At 36.1% G+C, this 16,786-nt stretch overlaps 1 protein-coding gene across 3 annotated transcripts in view; it reads left to right on the top strand.

The window, feature by feature from the left end:
• The window catches only part of Shrm (shroom), a 198,907-nt gene that overhangs the window by 33,056 nt on the left and 149,065 nt on the right, over nucleotides 1-16,786 (top strand). For 2 of the 3 annotated variants that reach the window (XM_089645843.1, XM_089645842.1), the window contains exon 3: nucleotides 11,417-11,613. The exons of the other annotated variant lie outside the window; for it this stretch is intronic. In XM_089645843.1, coding sequence (XP_089501969.1) covers nucleotides 11,417-11,613 — 197 coding nt within the window. The remainder of the gene's footprint in view (nucleotides 1-11,416; nucleotides 11,614-16,786) is intronic. 3 annotated transcript variants of the gene reach the window in all.

Raw genomic sequence — 16,786 nt, 5'->3', positions numbered from 1 at the left:
TAACCGAGACAGTTACTGATACGGACCTGATAACTTATTCATAAACGTCTAAAAGTACTTCGCATAAAAATGAAAACATAAGATAGGTAATAAATATTATTACGAGTATTCCTTAGTATTTACTGGTACTATATGTATAGATTATTCCGTTCAGTCAATTCTGTGAACATACAAAATGTAAAACCTCCACATCGCATTGCCTGGCACAAATTGACCAATAGTCATAAATAAAAATGCACGTTGCTGGATTGTTTTCAATAGAAATCACGCTTCTCCCATTTGTGCGTGTGCGTGGGTCCAACCGCACACAGTTGTTCAGCCGAGAGTCTCGTCTGGAAGCAAGGCAGAGAGCTTTCTGTAACTGTGTAAGGCCCCGTAGTAAGCGTTCAAAGATGGTTTTAAAAGGGAAATATGTAAATACGAATGTTAGAATGAGATCGTTAATATTTAAAAAAGGATCATAAGCGAAAATGGTGAAAATATTTAATAAAACACGACTCGTTTGAAATAAAGTAAAAATATCTCAACAAATTATTTGCATTTAAAGACACACTGTGAATTTTTTCTTGCCTATAACATATTAAATAACAGAACAAACCGTGTTTTTGATAATTTTCGGAGCTTTCTTTACGATTTTTTCTATCGAGGGAATTTTGTACAATTGATGTTTCGGCATAACAAATGTACAGATATTATCTGAAAAATAATAAAAATAGCAACATTTTTTTAAACTTAGAATTTAAAGAGTTAACGGAGAAACTTGTTGTAAATTGTAATTAATTGTAGAAATTGTGTATGCGAGAGCTTAAGGTAAGAACCTTCACAATTATAAATTAGTAAATTATTTAAAAATCCACGTACGCTAGTAATGCTTTATTCCTCACTAGTCAGAAGTACACTGGAATATGCATCGCCTGTCTGGAATCCCAAATACACTTACTATGTCAATAATATAGAGCGCATACAAAATAAATTCATTAAGTACCTAGGTTATAAATACAACAATAATTATATCTGCACTCTCCAATCCCTGAAATCCAGGCGAACGGTAGCTGACATGACATTTCTCCATAAAATAATACACAACGAAATAGACTGCTCAGAACTTCTATCCCAAATAAATTTTAACACCCCATCTAAAAGAACTCGACACACCAACCTTTTTTACACAACTAGTAATAATACAAACGCTGCAGCCAATTCCCCTATTTCTCGCATCCTTCAAACATTCAACTCAATTCAAACAAGCACAAATACCGATATATTTTTTGATTCTCTCCCTCTATTTAAGAAAAACTTTTTTAGCACACTGAATTCGCCCACATAACACATACAACCATACACAGACACACATGCACACGTAAACACACACACAAACACTCACACACACCTCTCTCCTTCCCCAGCACACTAATTTAACTTAACTTAAAAATGTAACTTAACCGTAAAATGTATAATATACCTCATATGTATATATGTCAGCGACATGTCATTGGTACCAATTATTGTACTAACTTTTATAATTTTGTAACTATTGTCATCTATGTAATTATGTACTGTTTGTTTCTGCAATAAACAAAATAAAATAAAAAATAAAATAACAAAACGAAAATCAATATTTCGACCCTACTTTTACGAATTACCCGCAAAATTTACCCGAAAAAACATTTTGTTTTAAAACTTGAATGCATCTAATTTTTAATCATTTTTGAGTTAATAACCCAAAAAATAACGACCTAAGCAAAAGAAAACCAAATTATGCGTTTTACGTTAAAAAAATATTATGTGTATTATAATATGTACCTATTTTCAACTGTAGAAGGACTGCTTTACAAATATTTTTCCTTGACAATATTTTATACCACTGGTATCACTTCTAGAGTAGTTGTTGCTAACAGTGACTGGCATAATGCATTATGTACCTAGCGTCCTAACCCCGCGATTGACTACTCCACACCGTCGTTACACCGCGAGTCCCGTGTGAATCCTCTGCAAAAATTATTCTCGCAATAAATTTATCGTTATTAAATTCGAGAGTTTTAATCATAATCTCCATAGCAACAACTGAACACCGATTTACAGATTAGGAAGTTCTGTAAATCGCGAGGTTATATTCCAACCTCTCTGATGACAATAAACCTTTCTGCACAACAAACAAATTGCAATAATGGTGCGATGTATTAATGTTCTGTTGCTTAGGGGTTATCATGACATTTTCGGCAAGTTGTTTTGTGGATGGCAATAAACATAAGCCAGCGTTATTCATCTTAGCTAAAATGATTTAGGTGGGATGGTTCTTGGTACGGGCTATGTATAATGCCAACTGACAAGCAAATCAAGAGTCCGGAATCGGATCATTTGGCACCGCCATTAAACGATCTCGAGATGGACATCGAACAATGGCCGATGCGGCGGTTCATTTCGCCCAGGGCACCGGAACAAGCGAGGGCCGCACAATGCAAGCAAGTACCGCACTGAACCCAATCTAGATTTTACGACCGGCGCTATAACATGGTATATGGGTCCGGGTACGACTTTCATCGGACGCTTGGCCTCATAAGTAATACTCCAGCGCTTGCTCGCTATTCGCTTCGACATGCAAATACTTTCTTCCATTCATTCTTCCCGCGTGAGCGAGCCATCAAGGCCTGTGTGATCTCGGTCACTGAATGCCTCGACACCACACAAAGGGACCACCATTTTACATCTCGTTCCCTCTACTCAGAACCAATCGCAGAAATGCGTGGAAAATATAATTCCAATCAAAAAGCAGAAACGACTGTTGTACATTATCACAATGGATCGACTCGTTTCAGCATACAATAGCCATGCCTTCATGCGCTGAAGGTGAACAATCAATGTCTAGAACATGATCGAACTTAATCCCAACGCGGAATTGCAACCACACGGCTCCGCACATCAGAAACTCATAAAGTCAGTTTCACGCTCTCCGCTCTTTTGTGGCTGGCTGACTGCTTGACTGGCCCTGACAGCGACCAACCCTATTATCCCAAGCGCAAACACCTTATTTGAAGCACTAATAGGAAAATAAATTATCTGTACGTCGGTGTTCATGAAACTCTCCGCAGGTAGTGGGTTCCCACTTAGGTATAACTTGTAAGATAGATTCAAATGTAATACAATATTCAATAATTCATCAATTTTCATACACCCATTATATTTACATTATCTACCTGCCTACATGGTAATAGTTTATAATAGTTACAGTGAGGCCAATTGAAAAAAATAATACATCAGAAAATACATAGTAGTAATGAGTCGTTCAAAAACGGGCCGCACAATTGGGCTAGCTCTTTTTGAAGGGCCGTATTCGTAGGACTCCCGGTAAACTGTACTACTGCTCAATTGAACGGTTACACTTTATCAGGATATATATTTAAAAAATTAGCGAAAAAAATTGAAATATTCATTGTTATTATATACTTAGAGTTCGTACAGTAAATGGAGCTGGGAGCCGTATCGGGGGAGTCATATCGGGGGAGCCGTAAAGGGGAGCCGTACGGGGGTGCCGTACCGGGGGGAGCCGTGTCGGGCGAGCGCAGAATTCTCATTGCTCATACGTTCTGAGCTCACAGCTCTCGTTCAATTTGGCTGTCGTTCTTTGTATTTGTACTGTTGCTCCCGCTCTTAATAAAATGAGTCATGATCCATCGCTAATATCTGAAAACAAACCTTTTTTGCATTCAGCGTTGCCGAAGAGAGAAAATCCCACAACGCCCACCACCAACGCGACGATTCGTTGCAAGATTTCGCAATATGATCAGACCTTGAATTCTGAAATATGAACACGAATATTAAATTGTCAGATTTAGCTCCGGTCATGCGCAGCGGAGCGCGGCAAGGGACGCTTTTTATGGCGGCCCCGGCTGCGGTTTGCAGAAAGGATTCGGGATGAATTTCAGAGCTTTATTATGTATTATTGATTTAGGCAACCAAACGAACTGAACGAACGAAATGTTCCCATCAAAGTGTGCACCGCCGAAGAAACCATTTTATTTTCCAGTGCTGTTTGCGCATTAATGGCGAGTTTGTTTGACATTGGACGCGAACCATTCAGGACACGTTGCTCTGTTGTCCGTGTGGGGACAGTCGGGGGCTTTTAGAATAATTCATTTCAACAAAAATAGAGTCTTGACGTGAGATAGAGGGACCGATCTGGTCCTTAAAACGGTTCGAGAAAGTGGTCAGGGCCCTCGATTGACCTGGCTGCTGAAGTCGCGGGGAACAATGTTACTAGACTGACTAACTTTGGGAAATTACTTATTTGTCATTTATACAACAATATATACACATTTCGGTTGTATGTGCTGTGCGTTAGTCCTGCGTGAAATCTGGTTCAATTTTACTTACTTATTTAACAGAATTAATTTTAATTGCCATTTTAGAAATTGGAAGTGATTGAGTTCGACTGCCTACAAAAATCTTTTTTTTGTATCTGGTCCCAATCACTCCTGAATACAACCCACTTAATACGTATTTGAGCGTGCAAATTTAATATTATTCATCTAGTCGTGTGAACCAGAATTACGTATCAAGCTCAACAATACAATACACATTAAAAACATTGGTAAAGATTGTATTTTTAAATCAGACGATTTTACGCAGACGGTATTGGACTAAGCCTCCCATCACAGGAAATTGCATACTAGGATTAATATAATTTAAAAATCAGTGATGATTCAATGCTTTCATCTAACCAACATCCAATTAATTTGGGTTATGTTTGAGAAACAAACTAGTCACCAGCATTGCCTAAGTTATGAAACAGCTGACAGGAAAGGAGGGAGCTAATTGCTCATGAAATGTCACGTGACATAACTGGTATGTCCGGTAACAGTTTCGACTTACGATGACTTAGAAATTACATCACTATTAATTATCACACCATTTGAAAAAAGAATCTTGTAGTTCTGGACGCTGGGCGCCTACTAAACAGTGATGAGGTCAGACCCTAGAGATGTGTCACAGCTGCGGTACCTACTCTTAGGAAAACCACAACCCAGAGAGCGCAGCATAGTATATATACATATATATACACATATAGCTAGCACAAGAGTAAAAGTTCATTCTGTTTTCAAGTTCGGATACGCTCGTCCATGCCTTTTGTTTCTCAGCCTCATTTTAAAATGATAATTCGTGATGAATCTTTTACGTTTTTAGATTTACCATCGCGCTTACGTGTTTATCGGTGTTATTCTTTACCGTTTAGTCCGTCTTTATTCACACATACCGATTTTATCAAGATTTTAAATCTAGTCGACTGACACGTTTAGAAAAATCGAGGTTCTTTTCTTACATTCCTGAAAATGGGGCGACTTAATTCGATGTTTACATGTCTATAGTAGACTGTATTTAAAAAATAGAGCTTTTAGTCTTCTATTCATTGAAATTGAGCGTTATCATTCACACATCGATCTCATCTTATAGGTTTAAAATGTGTAAATTCGACTGTAATATGAAGAAAAAATTATTGTTTAGCACATTCCGTAAAAATATTCTAGTGTTGATTTTATTAATATTTCAAATGTGTAAACTTCACTAAAATTCACAAAAGGTCACTAATCACGTGTTTTTAAGGTTTTGAATGCAGCATTTTATCGTGTTCCATAAAACTAATCAGGTGTTTTTAAGGTTCAGAAAAATACAGACACTTTTATCATGTTCCACAAAACTACAGGTCTCTGATCAAGTGTTTTTAAGGTTTTAAAAATATAAATTCAACAGCAATGTGAAGAAAAATAGAGCTCCTTTTATAACATTGCATAAAACTCTACGTCTCTTACCACGTGTTGATTTCATCAAGGTGTTAAATGTGTAAATTTGATAGCGATGTCATGAAAAATTAAGCGCCCCTCTTCACAAGCCTGAAAATTGTAAATTCGTCTGAATTATTACAAAAATATAGCTTTACATACGTAACTGATAATGAGAAAAATGTATAATCATGATTTTAAACCTGTAAATAGTGCTTCTCTTCTTACAAAGAAGAGTCACTAATCAAATGCCGATTTTAATAAAAATTTAAATCTTTTGGTCTTTTGTAATATCAAGACAAATTGATTTGAAGTTAATCGGAACCGAGTTAAAATATTCATAAACGTGTAAACACGTTTTATTATTCTAAAATCAGAACATTTGTGGTCTCAGCTCTCCGTGGCTTGGTCAATAATCGCCTGTCATGTTTACTCAGCGTTGGAATCGTCGAACCCAAACAAAGAAGATCAAAAATAGTTCTGGCTCCAGTTAGCCGGCGCCACTGAACACAATAATAATATAATACCTAGAAGTGTGATACGTTTCCGATTTGAAAGTTAACTGAATAACTCATAGACATATGAATATTAGTAGACCTGCCCTAAGTGATTAAAAGCGTATTATCCCCACTCCCCATACCGGTTCCATTGGAGCCGGCTGTGCTCGCGTATGGCCTCAAGTGAAATTTGAAAACGTGACGTCATCATTCTTGTGCGAACTATGGTCGAGGCATCATCGGTTCATTTTACGAAATAACACGGCAAAATGTTGACTTGTACTATGAAAACTTGTAAAAATAGATGTGAAAAAGAGAATAAACCCAATTGTCGTATTACATTCCATATATAAGCATTATTTTACTTTATTTTAAGCATATTCACATCGTATAATATGAATCAGTTGTTACTATCACATCGAGAAACGTCTGGACGCGAAACACAAAGCTGGTTGGTTGCTGGGAAGTAAATTATGAACATTTATAAAAGTGTCTTAACTAAATACTTAAACGAAATATTCGACTCTGAAAAGAGAACCGAATTTTTTTGCCGAATTTGGACTTCGCAAATTTGTTCATAACGTGGCGAGTAATTTGCGCTCCCATGTAAAAATGTCTATTCATTCAAAAGCAGATTTTACTTTTAAGAAGTAAATGGTGATATTATAATGCGAGATGCCTATTTACTGTCAGATTGATTGATTGACGAATCACAGTCAGCTTCACTCCCTTCGTTCTTCAACAGTTGATTTTACCCCTCGCCATTATCTTCTCGTCTATTAATTCCTATGTCTGTGGAATAACTGCAATTTAAATTATTTTTCTGAAAGAAAGGATTTCGATATTTGGAAAAGGTTTCATCACTCTGCGCCAACATTCAGAATATATGAGTTTCTTGAAATGGCTTTATAGGTGTTTATTGTTTAAATTCATTGAATATCCGGTTAATTCCCAAGCTTCCACTTTCATAACATCTTCCCCTCGCTGACCCTTTCATTCTCACTACATACCGCAATAATTATTGGATATTTCAGAATTATGTATTCCATCTCCTGACGCCGGGGAGCAGTTGAGGCTTTTATGCACGGAGAAAAGTAACTGAAAAAAATATTGCTAATTTATTAAGAATCTTAAAATTATTCGTAATACGATTAAAAACGGGATTGGAGGCCCTTAACGAATGAATTGATAGGTTTCATGAAAAAACATTTAGTAAAATACCGATGAATTGTCACGATGTCGGAACACGTGTTCATAAAAATCATAACATTTTCACATTTCGTCATTATATATTATCAAGACAAACGCAGGTGCATGAACACGTGTTCCGATATTAATATCAATTTACTAAAAGTTTATCAGGAAACGGCATGCAGTCCCGTTTTTTGAAGAGATAATAATTTGAAGAGATTCTTAATAATAATAATAAATTCTTTATTCCAGGATGTGGGGAGGTGAGTGCAATCCCACACATACAATAGAGGGTATAAGTACAGATAAAATAGCAATACTCATTTTGGCCTAGTGAAATTGTTTTTCTGCTCAAGAAATAATCTCAAAATTTGAAAATATTCGATCGATTCGAGCAATAATAAAGATAAAATGAGTTTACGTCAAGCACACGGACACGCCCACATCACACTTCTAAGTTTATGTATCCAGTGGCCGGCGCTGTGATCATTCGCTCGCCGGCGAATTGGCTAGGAAAGAACCAAGAGATTATGAAAGCCTTCTCAAACGGGTTATACTAATTTGGTCTTTTGACTTTGCTGTCCGAAGCGGACGTAAAAAATGTATACCATCTATAACCTTTGTAAATGGACAAATGGTTAATGGTACCTACTCGGTCTCTAATGTTTAGTTATTCATCTTTATTATTTATTTCTCAAAGACAGCTGTAGAGTCACGTGGGGTAACCGTGCGCAATTTTTACATTGGGATTTTTGTATTAAAAAGCTTTAGGTATTTTACTCATTTTTTTTGTTCATTAATATGATCGATTATTAAGGCATCTCAAACAATCATAAAAACCTCATATGGTCCATAAATCAAACAGTTATATAAAAAAGTTTACATGCATGTCGATTGCGTACACTTACCCCGTGTGCGGGGTAAGTATACGCATACCGTAGGGTAAGTGTTCGCACCGCGAAGAGTTACCCCCCATTGCAATTATCACACTTAAATTGCTCCTTATCGTAGTCTGTGCAGTTCTCATGCAGTTCCCATGCTTTACACACAATACATTCTATCCAATCTTCTGTTGGTGGATCTCGATATTTCTCTTTGCATTGTGGGCAAAAATAGTCCTTAGAAGCCTGTTTTTGTTCTCTCTTTAAACAGTTATGCACGATGGAATCTCCCGCCTTACGCTTTGTGGCGTGACTTTCTCGATAAGAGGTGGTCGTCCGATTTCCATGGTTTTAAATATTGGTTTTCGGACAATTTTTGCACCTGCATCTCTCTGCTTCTGCTGAAATTTCTTTTTATAAGGACTTGAGGTAATTATTTCAGACTTGCAAGCATTTTTCAGTTTGCGTAAAACTACCGAACTTGAACAAAGTTAAACCCAATAGCTCTCCCAATACTTGTTGGAGTAGTCTGTTTTAAACCTAAAACAGGGTTACGTTTTAGAAATCCAAACACCCAATCTTTGCCAGCCGTTTTTGTGTCAAATCTGTTCTCGATCTTGTTGATTTCAGCATACTCGTAAACAATTTTTGTCATTGTCTGCATAGTCAGGCCGTAGAACATTTCGTCACTTTTTTTACAATGATCAACGATTTCGGCCTGAAAATAAATGAATAATTATCAGATCAATAGTTTCACAAAAAAATGACATCTGCACGATAAATTGAGTACCTATTTATCTAAAAATCTACCTCTTTATCTGGTGTAAATGTCGGACGATATCTCCCCATTGAAAGTGCTATTAATTTTAGTTTTAGGCGTTTACGCAGAGTGGCTTCACTGATCCCAACAATATCTGCAGCAGCCCGCTGACTCTTCCCCTCTTTCATAAGCCTTTTTGCAGTTTCAATCTGCTCTTGAGTGCAAATTGACCTCTCTGGGTGCTTTATCACGTACACACGCGGCATATTTCAATGTAAAAATTTAACGAGAGTTGAAATATTATGCTATAAAATCAATTTTATCTATCGGGGTAAGTGTTCGCACTCATCCAAGTGCGAACGCTTACCCCAGCACACTTACCCCATCACAACAAAATTCAATAAACTTTAAAAATCAGATTAGTGGTTATCTTTATTAGAATTATCACTTTGCATCCGTCTAACTAACAATATTTCACTAAAAATTATCAAAGACCACGTCGCTCTGACACAGCTGGTTACACAATAGCACACATCGGTAACGGAGATGAAAAATTTAAGAAAAGCACGAAAAAAAGTAATTTACCTACCAATTTTTATTGACAAATCAGCATCCACTGTACACATGTCCCGCTTCGGCGCGATTCAGAACGCTAGTGAATTAAGGAACGCGCGGACGCTTAACAGGCACTTGTCTTGTCGGAAACAGCACTGCGAACACTTACACTCCGCGTACGGTTACCCCACGTGACTCTACAATGTACAGCCATTGTGAGATAAACATTTAAAATTTATGTATTTCGTATAAAATGAATTTAAATAAGAAAACTATCCATGTTTATCAACCTTTTTAATTAAATACGTCTATTTGAATTTAAAGTTTGTTTGCTAATGAACGAATGAATGCAAATCTTGCAAATGGAAATTAACTCACCTCCCGATATTCGATCGAACTGCAACTCGGCAGATAGACTCTTTGTCGATGACAATCCATTCAATCAACTTTTGGTGGCAATCACGCACACATAAGTGGACATAATAATTTAATTTCTCGGCGATGGGATGACTTTACTGTTAAATATCTATCTAATTATTATTATGGGTTTTGATGGTAAGATGCAAAATACAAATACATGCAAAATACGCCTGATTAAGAGGACATTAAAACAAATTCACGAAAAGTATGGTAGATTTTTTCAATTATAGATTTAGTGAATTTAAACAAAGTAGTGTGACTTTAATTCGCTAATTATGTCATCGCAAATTAAAAAACAACCTCTAAAATAAATATTAAAAATTATAAAAAAAATATATTACTCTGAATTGTGTAGCCACGGAAATTGTGGCCCACTTGCGAACTTACCTGCATTGAGTCATATCCGATTTTTATTTATATGGGATACCTAACTTTTTCTAAAGGTCTAAATACTCTAAATGGTCTATTGGCTAAATACGCTATCCCGGTAAGACAGAGCTCTGGGTTCGATTGCCAATTGTAACCGTTATCTTTTAGAATGATTTGTGAATGAACTAATGAGTGAATGTTTATGTTGTATATATAAATATACATATGATTATACAACATAAACTTATCGTTCAACATAACATAATTAACATAAACAGTAAATAGCTGGTAATAGTAGGTTATTTCTGTGCCTTGTTCTGTTTCATGTTTAGTTTGGATAAATTAGTATTATTTTCTTTAATTATATATTACATTGATTGGTATATCAAAAGTTGTTCCAGTACAAAAATTACTGCATACTTTCGAATCAAGTCATTTATAAAATATTTTTTGGCCGTTTCGTACTTAATAATTTAAGACAGTGTCATTTTCCGTTTTCGTTCCAAAATGACTTGCACATTTTCATCTAACTTAGCACTCCTTATGCATAATGGATATACTAGATCCTCCATTTTTGCATTAACATTTTACCAGACTGTTATTGATAAAAAAAATTACAATGGAAGGGACTTAAAAAAAGTAATGTTCCTGATTTAATGTTGCAATGCAATTTATCATGAAAAAGCATTCTCCCGCTAATAATATGGATTTGTTGTTATATTATATTAGTTAGGCAAGTACCTATTGTATTTTTTTCATTAATCCCTTTTCCGATTGAGTCAATAATCTGATAACCTCCATCCGACCCCTCCAACCATTGCCCCGCCTTCGCCAGGTGATCGCATTGCACCTGCAGTCTTTCGTACTAACACTACCCACTCTGACTAATGATAATGATGTTCAGAGTATGCGAGTTTCTCGGAGTTGAACGATAAACATGCTAAAATGTGTGGTGTTGTGTGTTGATAGACGTGCTATACGGGCCGGGCCACGAGAAGTTCCCTTCATGGCCCATCGAGGCGGCTGCGGAGGCGCCGCGCGCCACCCGCGCCCCTCCCACGGGCAGCAGCCAGCGCTCCAAGTCTTGGACTGACCACACCAGCTATCCCAAGGAGCGTCCCCTGGCCTTCAGCAGGCCCTACATGCGCCGGTCGCATCCCCAGCAGGTACCTAGCCAACACACCAACCAACCAATCACGTAAACACACATTTATTAGAACACACACTTAGGCCGGCTTGTTCAAATTCTGTGAAATAACTCGTCAATAGTCCTGGACAAACCACCAACTACACCAGAGAACCCCCTAGCCATAAGTTAGTTCTACATGCGCCAGTCGCACCCCCAGAAAGTGCCTTCTTAGCTAATACCCCAACCAACCACATGAACATAAACTAACTAGAATACACACTTAGTTCTGAACTGACCACACCAAATTTTCAAGGAGTGCCCTCTAAACTTCAGACCAGAAGCTATTTAACAACAGCAAAGCAAACTAACCAAAATTACTTAACAAAGGAGACTAGAGAAAGACAGGAACTAAACCCAACGTAGCCTTACCAGAAGATTACCTGACCTTAAGAAAGGGAAAGACATGAACCCAACCTAACCCAATAAGAGCACTTATAACAAAGGAGACGGGAACCAAATTGAATGTTTGGACAAAGGAGACGAGGGAAAGGCATGAGCGAAACCTAACATAACCTACCCTAAGCACACTTTTACAAAGGAAATTATAGAAACACTAGAGATAGGCAGAAACCAAACCTAACCGAAGCACACTACTTAACAAATGAGATGAGATAATGACAGGAACCTAACCTTACCAGAGCACAGACTGTAACATATGAAACGAGAGAACGACAGGAACCTAACCTAACCTAACAAGACTACACACTTGAACAAATAATATGAAATAAAGGCAGGAATCTAATTAGATAACACGAAATAGAGATGAAAGATAGTCAGTAAACTGGAGTTAACTTGCGCCCTTGAGGTTGTTTTTCACAAAAACAGCGATACATAATTATCCAATATTATTTTTATGAACCAAAACCTAATCAGAGCAGATTTTATTTATTTATATATGGGCTTTTACAAAAATTCTTTGAGATTATATAGAACCCATGCAGAAGAAATGTATTATGTTAACCTTAATTGTAATTATTGCTGAGAAATGTTATTATAGGTGACCGGGTATATCCTCAAAATGACAATTCAACACACCTACAAAAAGTGGTATAAAGTCATGAAAAGTGATGCAACAAAAACTAGGTTAAATAGGTTACATATTATGTAACTATTAAACTTAGTTTTTGTTTCTAAAAAAACTAGGTTAAATAGGTTAAAAATGTAACTATTAAACATAGCTTTTGTTTCATCACTTTTAATGAATCTATATCAATTTTTAATGGTGTGTTGAATTTTTATTTTGATGAAATATCAGGGAACCATTATTATAGTATTCTTGTAACTATATTCCGTGCAGTTAAACACATTTACTATTTCTGCAACAAGTGTTGCTAACTATCTTCCCGAGTATCTAGGTACATTAACAAAGGAGACCAGAGAAAGAAAGGATTTTGTCAACCAGTGAGTGGATCAGCATTAGCTTTTGTCCTTGGGTTCATGTTTGTAAATTAGCTCTAATTTATCGTTCATACTTTGAGTTTCCTGAGGCTACATAAGTATTTACTTACTATCGCAAAATGACATGTCACCATCGTTCTAATTTTATTATTAAATGCATTTTCTTGTACAAACACTGTGGAACAGAGAACAGAGAAGTGGTGACTGCATTACATGGTCTGCCAATTGCCACTTACTCTCGTACATTTAATTATTATTTATCTGCCTTTTACAAAAGTTCAGCGGCAGCCATTGAATTTCCTCGTAAAGACTCAATGGAAATGTCAAATAAGCGACGTCTTTGTTATCTTATCAAGAAGTGATGTTTACTTTATTTACATTGTACTTAGTAATGTGCGTTCCAAAGAACATACTTTGGATTCTGTGTACATTTTGACCATGAACGTATTCATTTTAAATGTAAACCATTCAGTAATTATAAATATATACATTCAGTATACAAGTGGTTGACCCAGAGTTTTGTCTTGGGGTACTGAGTTGATTATTATTTAAAAATTTAAATTTAATCAAAATAATAAACATAAGTTTTACAGAAGTTATCACTTTCGTGTGAACAAGCCAATTTAAAAAAAAATAGGAACATGTTTATTTCACGTTTTTTTGTATGCCGCACAAGAGTCCCCAACTACAATTTTTAACCGTCTTTTTTAGTTTTTTTTTTAAATAAAATTTCGTGTTTCATAACTTGATTAAAAAACGTTTGGCGCTTTACTTTATTGATTATTATTATTATGTTATCATTGCAAGGCGTAATCCGTTTGATAATTGTTTCTCCGTTAGGTGCAATCCAATGCACACTTAGCATAGACAAAATTATTTGGTCCTCAGTTATGCACAGGCCATAATAATTGTGAGAAAAATATTGCTTTACATTGTTTGCCGGTAGGTACCTCCAAGTTGAATTAATCAATAGCCACTGCAAGAATTACGCACGCATAAACTGCTACACTTCTTGTAAAATTTACGAGTTCCATCAACCATTGAAAAAATAAGGCTTCTTCGATAGATTGATGTTGGACATATTTAGTTTGGATTTATTTTCTTAGTTTTAAGATTTTGTTTTTTTTTTTCCTAAACTCTGTGGTGATTTTTCAGTAACACGGTGTTGTGTAAATCTGCGTAAATAATAGCATTTGTCACACGCGTCGGATGTTGTGAATTTCTCGTATGCGTACGACATACATTTTTCTAGTTTGTTTTCTAACGCCTTTAACCTTAAAAAACGTATAAATCATTTAACTTATACGACACTCGATTTCACACTGTATTTAGAGAAAATGTCCAAGAAATCTCTCGAAACGGCCGCAATGATCATAAATATACGATGTTTCTTTCCGATCCGATGACAAGCTGTCAGCCTTTGTCAGATTAATGCGTTTCATAGGATATAAAGTCTGAGAAAACTTCCCTCGATGCGTAGACTGTTGACTGCTAACAGGCACAGGTCTGGCAATCAGAGTTGAGTTGAACAGAGTACTGACACAGATGAATTCTTTGTACACAAAATGTCCGTTGTAAATCGGGAGTGTCTCCTATCCTTATCGTATATTCCCTTCCCTTCCTCCTTTACCACTAATTAGTTTTAAGAAATAATAAAACTCCTATATATATGCAAATTTAGCATAAGAAACTTTTTTTGGCAACTTTAATCAATCTCATAACTTCGTATTACATAACTTGTTTGTTTCTTACAAATAAATTACTGATCGAGGATTGAACCTTCCTCCCCAGGGACTGGATTCAACCGGGCTAACAACCGAGTCTCATCTCGATTGGGTTAGAACGACATTTTTTTTCGTTTATTATCTGGTATAATATCATCCAATTTCAGAGAAATGTGTATATTTATATCCGCGTGTGTATGCATGATTCCCACCAATGAAGAACAAAGACGTGCAAAAATCGTGGAAAACGTCCACAAAGCATTTTGTTTGCCATGTTCGAGTCGTCCAACTGCATCTGAAACATAAATATATGAATTCTTTAATTTGGTTAAAATTTCGCAACATCATGCGTTTTCTCCAATGTCAAAGCGAGGTAGTGGGCCAGAAATAATTATTGACGATTTTTAAAAATTACAAATCACTTTATAATCTAATTTCTAAGGACGGGTTGTTTCGGAGAATTTGAAAAATTCATCAAATTTCAACGTTCATTTTCAAGTTCTGTGAAAGATTTTTTCAAGTTCTGTTTTTATTTCAGTTTTGTCGAGCAACTAGCCTACAATGATATAATAACAGAACTTGAAGAAGTCTTTCACAGAACCCGAAAATGAACGTTGAAATTTGATGAATCGTTCAATAGTATCGACTTACCATTCAGAATTGAAACTTTGCTTTAAATGGCTTAAGCCGTCTTTGATGATTAAGTCTGAATAGCCAGATAATATCCCGCCTTCTTCCCCTCCCCAATTTAGCCTAATAACAAACCTCCTCCAGACGGTTGGTAGAATTTGGGACTCGATGATCACAAATAAAAAGGGCCAAAGCAAGTTTATGAAATTTCAAAAGGTCTAAGTAGAATTTGCTCTTTTTAGGATGTTTTAATTTTAATCGATTTTGTTTCGAAGTTAAAGAGATACAGTTGGGCATTCATGTGGGTATATGAGCATTCTACTCTTTATTTGCATTTATTTAAAAAAAAATGTTTTTGTAGATAGGCCCCTGTGATCCTAAACCCCCGTTGTTATACCAAAAAATTGACGTTGGCCCTTTTATAAGCAAGTCACAGATATTTTATAGCCTAGTGTAAAATAAAATGCACACCAGTACCAGTCATTGTTTAACTTCCTACCCAGCCAGTATTTCAATCGGAATGCCAACTTTCTTGGAGATGAAACTGCCAAGCGTAATTCACTGTTTTCCCACAGCCGTGTAAAGGCCATTAAATCGGGTTAAATTATTGCTAATCATATTTTAGTTGATTACTCGCCATTGTTCTACAAAATTGGTAATACTACCTAACAGTGGCGGCTCGTGACTTTTGGGTGTTCTAGAGTGCTTATTTACGATTTTTTTTTTTTTCGAAATTCGAATTTTTGTAAGAAGATTTTCAGGAAATTTCAGTTTGTCAGGAAATCTTCATACAAAAATCGAATTTTCGAAAAAATAATAAAATCGGTTTCAGCTACAACAACATTAATTATGCCATTTTTTGTAATATCAACACTCTAGAACAGTGGTCCCCAACCCCAAGACCGCGGACTGGTACCAGTCCGTGAAGCAAATGGTACCGGGACGCGAAAAAAAAATTGTTGAAAACATCTTTTTACGCTAAGTAACCACGGGCACAATACCGTTAAACACAATTCAATAAAAAATATTAAAAACGTTCTAGAATATTAACATCTCATTTAACTACCCTCAGCGCGTTAAAATTTTCAGACGTTGACCGGTCCGCGGCGACAAAAAGGTTGGAGACCACTGCTCTAGAACACCCAAAAGTCACGAGCCGCCACTGCTACCTAATAAGAATACTATTGCTAGAATTCTGCTTTTAGTGCCTAACTCATTAGAATTCTGTGTACGAAGGCTGATAATAATAATGACTACATATTGCTTTAACTTTAGGGCCAAGGGTTGTTACTCAATTCTATGTTTTTTTAATTGAATATAGACAATGCATACTTCCATACTGACAATGTTACGTTTCTCATAAAATCGGAAATAATAAATATTAAAAATATTCAATTA

This window comes from Hesperophylax consimilis, chromosome 23, assembly GCF_061612785.1.
Source record: "Hesperophylax consimilis isolate HC1 chromosome 23, BYU_Hcon_1.0, whole genome shotgun sequence".
Lineage (NCBI taxonomy): Eukaryota > Metazoa > Arthropoda > Insecta > Trichoptera > Limnephilidae > Hesperophylax > Hesperophylax consimilis.
This window is presented reverse-complemented; position numbering and strand designations above follow the sequence as displayed.